This window comes from Anneissia japonica, unplaced genomic scaffold, assembly GCF_011630105.1.
Source record: "Anneissia japonica isolate Jap-2015-1 unplaced genomic scaffold, ASM1163010v1 scaffold287864_len1152817_cov193, whole genome shotgun sequence".
Taxonomy (NCBI): Eukaryota; Metazoa; Echinodermata; class Crinoidea; order Comatulida; family Comatulidae; genus Anneissia; species Anneissia japonica.
This window is the reverse complement of record NW_022710960.1, coordinates 1,143,513-1,151,951: the sequence shown is the minus strand read 5'-3', so window position 1 is coordinate 1,151,951 and position 8,439 is coordinate 1,143,513. Positions and strand designations below refer to the sequence as shown.

The following is an 8,439-nucleotide window of genomic DNA, read 5'->3' as shown; positions in this document are numbered from 1 at the left end:
ACAAAATTAAATACTCCATTAATGTACTTTAATAGAGTATACTTTACTACAATAATGGTATTTGTCTAATATTTAGTATTCTAATTTGTTTAGATTTAGTATTTTTATTTAATAATAATAATAATAATAATAATAATAATAATAATAATAATGGTAATAATAATAATAATAAAAATAATAATAATACATAGAGAGTACACTAACTTATACTATAATTACTATAGGCTATTATACATTATAAAAGGAAGATAATTAATTTAATAATTAATACTTAAATTAAATTCTGTTACATATAGAGTAGGACCACAAATATACTAATACTAAGATTACAATTATACTGTATGTATAACTGTATGTATGTATAGCTATAGCTATTGTAAAGCTAGATAAAAGCAAGACCACCCAACATTGTTCACCCTGTTGCCCACCCACTTTAACAATGGTATATTCCAATTGGGTGGTTTATGTCCTGGGTGGTTTATGTCCTACATTCCATAGGCTAGCCTAGGCGATCCTTAGGTCTACCCTACCTAGGCACTAAGGCTAGGCTAATGATGGTGGCCCCAGTTGGGGTTTAGGCAGCTATTTTAGCATAGCCAGATACGAGATGATTCACCTGGCTGATAGACATAATACTGAGAGGCTAGACTGAAATTGTGGAGGTCACTTTGTCTCAGTCGCAAACCCTATTATTGGCTAACAAACATGTAAAAACTGGCCTACTATTATTTTCTTGTATAGGGTATAGTTATGTGAAATATAGGCCTTTGCTAGACAAGGCCTGTTCCCCACGTGACACCACACTCCTAATACAGAACTCTACCAGAGTAGGTCTTTGTATTTATGAATTATAATAATTATTATAATGACACAAATGCTTAAAACTTTTTTTAAATTAATTTAATTTGCATTCCCAAATTTTGTTTCAATATTACAGATGAAAAAGAGACAGAGGAGACATCAATGAGCCAATCTAATACAGTTTTTATAGAAAAAAGAGGAAACATCAGTCAGCCAGCTCGATACAGTTCTTACAGATGAAAAACAGAAAGAGGAGACATCACGAGTGGATTTCCCGCACGATTAAAAATCGTAACGGTACTGGGTTTGGTCTACATGCGTTCGTGCTTCGAACAGGTAATTCCATTCATAACACTTTGTCCATAAAAATGCTTTTTCTGTAAATGGAATGACCTGCTGGAAGCACGAACGCTTGTAGACCAAACCCAGTACCGTTACAATTTTAAATCGTGCCGGAAATTCACTCCCGATATTAATGATCATTAATTAATATGAAAGTTATTTAAGTTCAATTTTTAAAATATAATTTATAAACAGGAATACATATCAATCTATAGGTTTAATTGCATATATACATTTTTACCTGTAATTTCAGAAAAGTTAACTGTTTGGAAATTATTGTTTTACAGTAACTGAATTACTGATTTAACATAAATAACGGCATGAGGTTTACTAAAATACATTCAAAAATGTTAATTGTATAAAAATAATTGGATACAGTTTTTAAAGGTTCTATAAAATTTTACAAAAAAATAGGTTGATACTAGTGTATTTAAAGGTTCTACGAAAGTTTATTTTTAATGTGTGATAAATGCTTATTGTTAATGAAAAATAAATGTAAATTGCCAAAAACAAATGAAATAAACAAAAAAATACGGTAACTAAATTAATCAAATTAATAATAGGTTCAAATAATTTTTTTAATAATTAGAGACTTTAAATAATTGATATGTTTATACAGTCATTGTAATAACTTTATAATTTTGCAATTAACTTAAAATTGATTTCAGCTGTTGAATATTGATAGTGAGCAAAATAAATAGTTTACAATAATGTTGTAATTTGGCACTGATTTTTAAAAATGTTCTTGTAACACTGAAACTTCAGCTGTTTTTTTAATATTAAATATATTATATTTAAGCTTATTCATTTGTCTTTTTTAAATTATGAAGTCCACCTAAGAGCTACAAACAATATTATCAAAATGTCATGGCAAAACGACCTATCTTTTAGATAAGTCGTTTTGCCATGACAATAGCCTACAATGTGTATTAACAATTACATGGTAAATAGATGCATCTTCATAAAATAAATTGTATCTTTTATACTTTTGATTCATTTTGGTTGAAATTTTACAAAAACATTTAAATAAATATTCTTGTCAATTCTGAAGAGATCATATAAGTGTAGGCACAGTATATTTAAAAAGGAATGAGGGCAAACTTCAAAGTAATTTTTCTCAAAACATCAATTTCAGAGTTAAGTCGTTTTGCCTTATCAGGGCCGTACTGTGCTCCAGTGGCTCCAAATTGGGTCCACCGGCGCAAAGTGTATTAAACTATATGAATAATGAATGATAATGAAAGCAACATCAACAGAATTACAGGAAAAATTCACAAACAAAGAAACCCATCTAAGTTCAAGTTTATCTCTATTATTATCACTTGTTCTATGAATACGTTATAATAAATTATGATGGTAACGTGAAACTCCATTGGCGTCCCATACTAACATTGAAAAGTAGAGAAAATGCCCTCTCTGTCGATAGAAACGGCTACCAAAATAACTAACTAGCTCACCATGGCTGATACGGAGATCGACACGTCACAGGTACGATATTAAAACATTAAAAACAAATATTCAAGCATATTATGAAGTATTTCACTAATAGTATAGGTCATTTAATTTAAATTGACCACTCTACATAAAATAAAATGTCTAACTTATTAATAGCAGACATGTTGTTAGGCCTAGCCTAGCCCAGTCAGCATCAACAACCACCACACCAGCTGGCAGGAAGAGGAGGATGAGTTTACCCATTACGATACGGACGCTGCCCTGTTTTCTCTAGGTCTAGGCCAGAGAGAAGTCCAGGCCAGCCCAACTCTGTGCATCTTTACAACAAACAATAACATCCAGCCATGTTAATATTATTTTCTATTTATAAATTATTTTGTGTATTTATAATGAAATGAGAAAACTGACCGATTGAGTGAGGCGCAGCAAAAAGGGAAGCAGTCTTCAGTTAGTATAACTATAAAGATAAGTTCTTTTCACTACTGATGAGTTTGCAAAATTGGCAAGTTCGTACAGGTATAGACTGTGGAACTTAAAGCTGGCTTGACCCTAACCGTAAACATCAGTCTCGCTAATATTAATGCAGTAATAATAAATATGCAAAAAATATAGGCAAATGTACATTTGACTTGGTATGCTATGTAGGCCCCACCCCTGTATACAGTAATTCATTTACACATTTTCATTTCAGCTTGATGCAAAAATGCAGACTATCGACATGAATATGCCTATAGAGGGAGACATAACAGTACCCGGTGCACCTGAGGAAGATGATGAAACAACTTTTTCAACACTTGATGAGCCAATCAGAACAACGATTGTAAGTGTAGGAATTTGTTTGATTGGTCTGCTCCCCGGGGGAGCGTAGCCATGTTTTCTAATGTTTGTTTTTGGATTTTACTCTTGCCCCTCCGAAGGAGAGATGAAGGGCACTGCAATAGCATGCATCTGTGCGTCTGTCTGGACAACATGCAAACTCACCCGATTGATTGGTTACCCACACAAGGCTTATTAGGTGGTTCTGGTTGGCGTGCAATTAAATTTTATTATTTTTTAAAGTATATATATGATGCAAAAGGGTGAGGGTTTGTAATCTCAGATTATTTTCTTGTAGTTTGTAACTCGTGCTACAACAAAAATTAGAGTTTGGTCAGATAGATTATTTCATTGGTATTATGAATAATAATAATAATTAATAATTATTTTCCTATTTAATACATATGTGACCTGCAAAATTTGTTTGTCAAGTGTTCACATATATAGAGACATTAGACACCCACCCACACATACAAGTTCTTACTGGTTTTTTTCTATTCTTTCAGATGAGAGATTTAAATGCAGTTTTTTCGAAGTTTGTACATGTCCTCTATCCAAAACAAAGCAAAACACTGCTACGGGAATGTAAGTTGATACATTAGGCCGGGCACTCACCTCTGCATCGTACGACCATCGTACGATGAAACCAACTCCGCTCTCTGTGAATGCTAGACGATGCGACGCTGTCTGTTAATTGTCGGTGACAGCGTAAACAGATTGCCATTAAAAATGATCTGTTATGCACGCGTTGTGGCGTTGTGTTTGTCATAGAATCTGTCGGGCGCATTGAGTTCCTGGCTTTAGGCTTAAGAAATACTGAGAGGGTGTTCTGCGGGGGATAGTTTCTATCTGAATTTTTTATTCTCAAGTTTTTATTGTTACCCATATAGTGTGTAACAAGGAAAACAAATCTCACGACATTGTTATGACGACAAATAATATCTGAATCGAAAGCGGTGGTTCACTTCCTGAGCTCTGATTAGTTGCAAGTTTTTTTTACTTCGCAAAAAGTAGAAACAGTTCAAACTATTGATTTTGAAGTGTGAATGCGCATGCGATTTGGTATGTGCGAATAAATTTGTCTAGTGAGAAACTGGCTTTAAGCAGAGATTCTCGCAGTCTCTACATCTACCTTTAGAATATGACAAGTAAAGAATTATGAATTAAGATGATATTTGAATTTTCTCTTTTGCAGGGGACTTATGGGGACCTCTCATTCTTTGCACATTACTTGCTATGTAAGTATCATATACAGATGCGTTTTATTGTGCAAAAACATGACAACATGACCCAAGGACGGATTTATTCATCCATTACCGTACTACAATAATGTATTTGTATACATTACCTGGGTGGTTGATTCTTATGGCTCGGCTGAAACTCCCTGTTTTGAGTAAAACCCCTTAACTTCCAGCTTCTATAGGATAATACATTGAACTGTAGTTGTCTGTGGAATTGGTCACATTCTAATGCCAAACGTTTACCAAGTATACAAAATTTTGTAATGTTAAACATTACTTTCAATGTGAATGACACTGGATTTACATATCGATATAAAGTTTTGAAATTTGGTCTTTTTCCCACAGGGCCATTTTCAAAGTACAGTGTATACTTTTTTTGGCCCGGTCATTTTCTTTACCCCTCATAAATTAAGTTTAGTATTTTATTTACCCCTCATAAATTAAGTTTAGTATTTTAATTGGCAAGTGAATAATAATGTAATGATTAAACCTGAAACCTAGCCAAAACATAGCATTAAGAATATTTTTACTTGGTTTAACTATACTACAATTTTATGAATTTAATTTTCAGGATGCTGCAGTCTTCTGATGAAAACAAACAAGAGCAGCCTCAATTCTCAGAGGTATTCGTACTCGTCTCATTTGGTTCTGTTATTGTTACTCTCAACTCAAAGCTTCTCGGTGGTTTAATGTAAGTAAAAACAAGTTTTTAAAATATTTAAATAAATGAAATAAAAAAGATTATATGGAATGGCGTCAGAAATAAAAAGATTGCCATCTCAGTTTTTGTGCCCTCTTAACTCTGGTGCCTCCACTGGTACGCAAGATCATTTATTGACAGATGTATATTAAAAATGGAAATCTTTTGTTTGAATACATACATTTAAAGTACAATATAAAATACAGTATATTAAGATGTTAAGTAGAACACAATACAAAATGTTACCCTTAAACTGTTACATACTTGCCAGTGGACTCTTATTAGTTGCTTTAACCCATGTGATTTTATTGATATTACGTTTGTATTCATTTTATTTTTCAGATCTTTCTTCCAGACTGTTTGTATTTTAGGTTATTGTCTTCTTCCTTTAAATGTGGCGCTGATTCTCTGCCGTCTATTTTTATTATCATCAAACCAGTACCTGTTTATTGCACGATTATTTGTTGCATTTATTGCATTCCTTTGGTCAACTTTAGGTAAGCTATCTTTCTTATTTGTTTCTAATTATTTTGCGATTCATTCAGTTATTAACGTGTTAGCATATCACACATTGCATTCGGTGTCTTGATAGATTTTGAAGATTTCCATATTTTTTTTAACTATCTAATGTAAAGGAACTGTATGTAAATTCACAGGCAATACAATAGAGGAGAATCTATACTTCACAAAATTAAAAACTTCTCCCCCCTCTCTTTTTTTTGAGTTATCACTGGTATACATAGATTACATTGAAGAATACTTTTTTGTTTTGTTTTTGCAGCTTCTCTGGCATTTCTTGCTGATAGTCAACCACCAAACAAGAAAGGTTTAGCGCTTTATCCTATCTGCTTGTTCTACTTCGTCATCGCGTGGCTTATTTTGGGCCAAACAGCTTAATTTATCATCTTGACTACACGGTGCAATATAACATAAGCAGTGGAAACTACTATTCTAACAGCTGATTGGCGGATGATTGACATATAGCAGTTATTAGCTTCTGTATTTGATCTATATTAGCGAACATTGCAAAGCTAACGGTCGCATACGTAACAAGCTTATGTAACAAGCGCAGAAGACTTGCTCCACTGAGGCAAGTCATCCAAAACACGAAAAACATCCGATTTTGAATGGTGGCCACATACAACCATTAAGCACTATTATCCAAGGCTGACGTTTGGAATTTTCACTGGTTATTGTACATGGCTCAGAATACAGTGTGTTATGTTTAATGACAATCACAAAAAAACATTGCAGTTACCTGAATAGGATCACAGAAGATAATATATTTAGATTTTTTTCCCAGAATAGTTCATTATCACTGGGTAGAGTGTCTATTTGTACTCGGAGGGTCGCTAAATTTATGCAGCAGTCATATTTTATTATAGACTACAAATATATCAAGTACAGATGCCTATCAATATTAATACTGTACTGTATTGCACTGTATGGAGAGAATTATACATGTGTGCACAGAGGATGCTTTATTCTTGCAATTAAAATTTTGTAATCCTTTTTTATCTACAGTAATCAATCAAAATTTGATTCTTTATCTTACTTAATATGCACTTTTAGTAATGTATTTTTTTGAGACATTGATAAACATAATAATGTTAAATGTTCTAAATCAAGAGTCTTGAATACATTGTTGATGGAAGAATATTCCAATACTGATTTTTATCTTGTTTGCTAGTGCACATAAACATTTTGCATGTCCTAATTGCCTACTTGATTGTTGGGGGCAGGAATTACTATTTTGATGACACCTCGTCCTAACCACAATTGGGGCTGGACTTTTTTATTGATTGGACTAACTGATGACGGTGTTCAGCGGTCATTAAATGTCGCTGCACTTTTTACCAATTTTCTTCAGTAAATTGTATTATCTAAAATATTAGGGACCCAAATCCTGACATTTTAAGGACAGGGCAAACATCCCTGACTATGGATACAAACAAATGCTTTGCAGATTTCTTTTTATAATTGGTATTTTCTTCCTGTTTTTTTTTAATAATTTGCAATTGGTACATTTTGTGAATTTAAATATTGAGATGAAAATAATTGTTTATTAATCATATATTAACTTTGTACATTTATTTATTATATGGTGCCTTCTGAAATTAAAAGGGGATCTTATTCATTAAATGTATGTTTAAAATGTATTTTCTTTAAATATTGTAAAACCATAAAAGTTATACACACAATATGTACAGTACAAGCAAAGCAATTCAATAGATCTTTCTTGAGTGAGAAATGAACAATCAGAACATGATATTTAGGATCTGAAATATGCACGTCCCACAAATATGCAGTCATTAGTAGGAACTTCGCCTCATGCAAGAGGGAGTGATGCGGTACAAGCAAAGCAATTCAATAGATCTTTCTTGAGTGAGAAATGAACAATCAGAACATGATATTTAGGATCTGAAATATGCACGTCCCACAAATATGCAGTCATTAGTAGGAACTTCACCTCATGCAAGAGGGAGTGGTGCGAAACGAAACGGACCTATGATAGCCGCTGTCTACTACACCGTAAACTGCACTTTTCTTCTACCAAGACACTAAACTTTATCAATTTCCAAACAACTGATAATTGGCACACATTGTTACTGACGCATTTAAACATCTCAACAATGACTGAAACTTACATCTGAGAAAATAAATCAAAATATTACTACTGTATTTGCGATAATGGCAACAAACGAAACCAGGGAGACCTCAAGTGTTAATCCGGCAGTTTCATTTTTATTGTTAAGTGCATCGAGGAATAGCATAGTGCGCTATTTAAGCCAAAATTATAATTATGAAATAATAATTATTTTTATTATTTTATTATTAATCCTGGCATCAGGTTTTTTTTTGTTCTGCTTGTTTAGTGACAATGATAAAAAGGTATAGTACCTGTGGCGGCTGTAGGATATATTTTCTAGGGGCCGAGCTGTCCGACAGGGTGGCTAGAGCTCATAGGTTGGAGCTTGTGGAAGGGTGTTCCCCTTCCAATTGAAATTATTTTAAGTATACTGGCCAGGATGTGACAAACCTGTGTTGGCTTGCCATTGGCCTATTCTTATATTTGTTTAGTCT

General features: G+C 33.1%; 1 protein-coding gene across 1 annotated transcript; it reads left to right on the top strand.

The window, feature by feature from the left end:
• The first annotated feature begins 2,547 nt into the window (after window positions 1-2,547).
• Window positions 2,548-7,497, top strand: LOC117107185 (protein YIPF6-like). The gene is made up of 7 exons (XM_033248788.1): window positions 2,548-2,631; window positions 3,290-3,418; window positions 3,921-3,999; window positions 4,610-4,652; window positions 5,227-5,346; window positions 5,698-5,852; window positions 6,137-7,497. Exons 1-7 carry the CDS (start codon window positions 2,602-2,604, stop codon window positions 6,250-6,252), a joined length of 672 nt encoding a protein of 223 aa, XP_033104679.1. The 5' UTR covers window positions 2,548-2,601; the 3' UTR covers window positions 6,253-7,497.
• Window positions 7,498-8,439: the final 942 nt, after the last annotated feature.

Coding starts and splice junctions, on each gene's coding strand:
- LOC117107185 (XM_033248788.1), top strand. CDS start 2,602: ATGGCTGATACGGAGATCGACACGTCACAG. Junction 4,000..4,609: donor CAAAACACTGCTACGGGAAT/GTAAGTTGATAC, acceptor TCTCTTTTGCAG/GGGACTTATGGGGACCTCTC. Junction 5,347..5,697: donor AAGCTTCTCGGTGGTTTAAT/GTAAGTAAAAAC, acceptor TTTATTTTTCAG/ATCTTTCTTCCAGACTGTTT.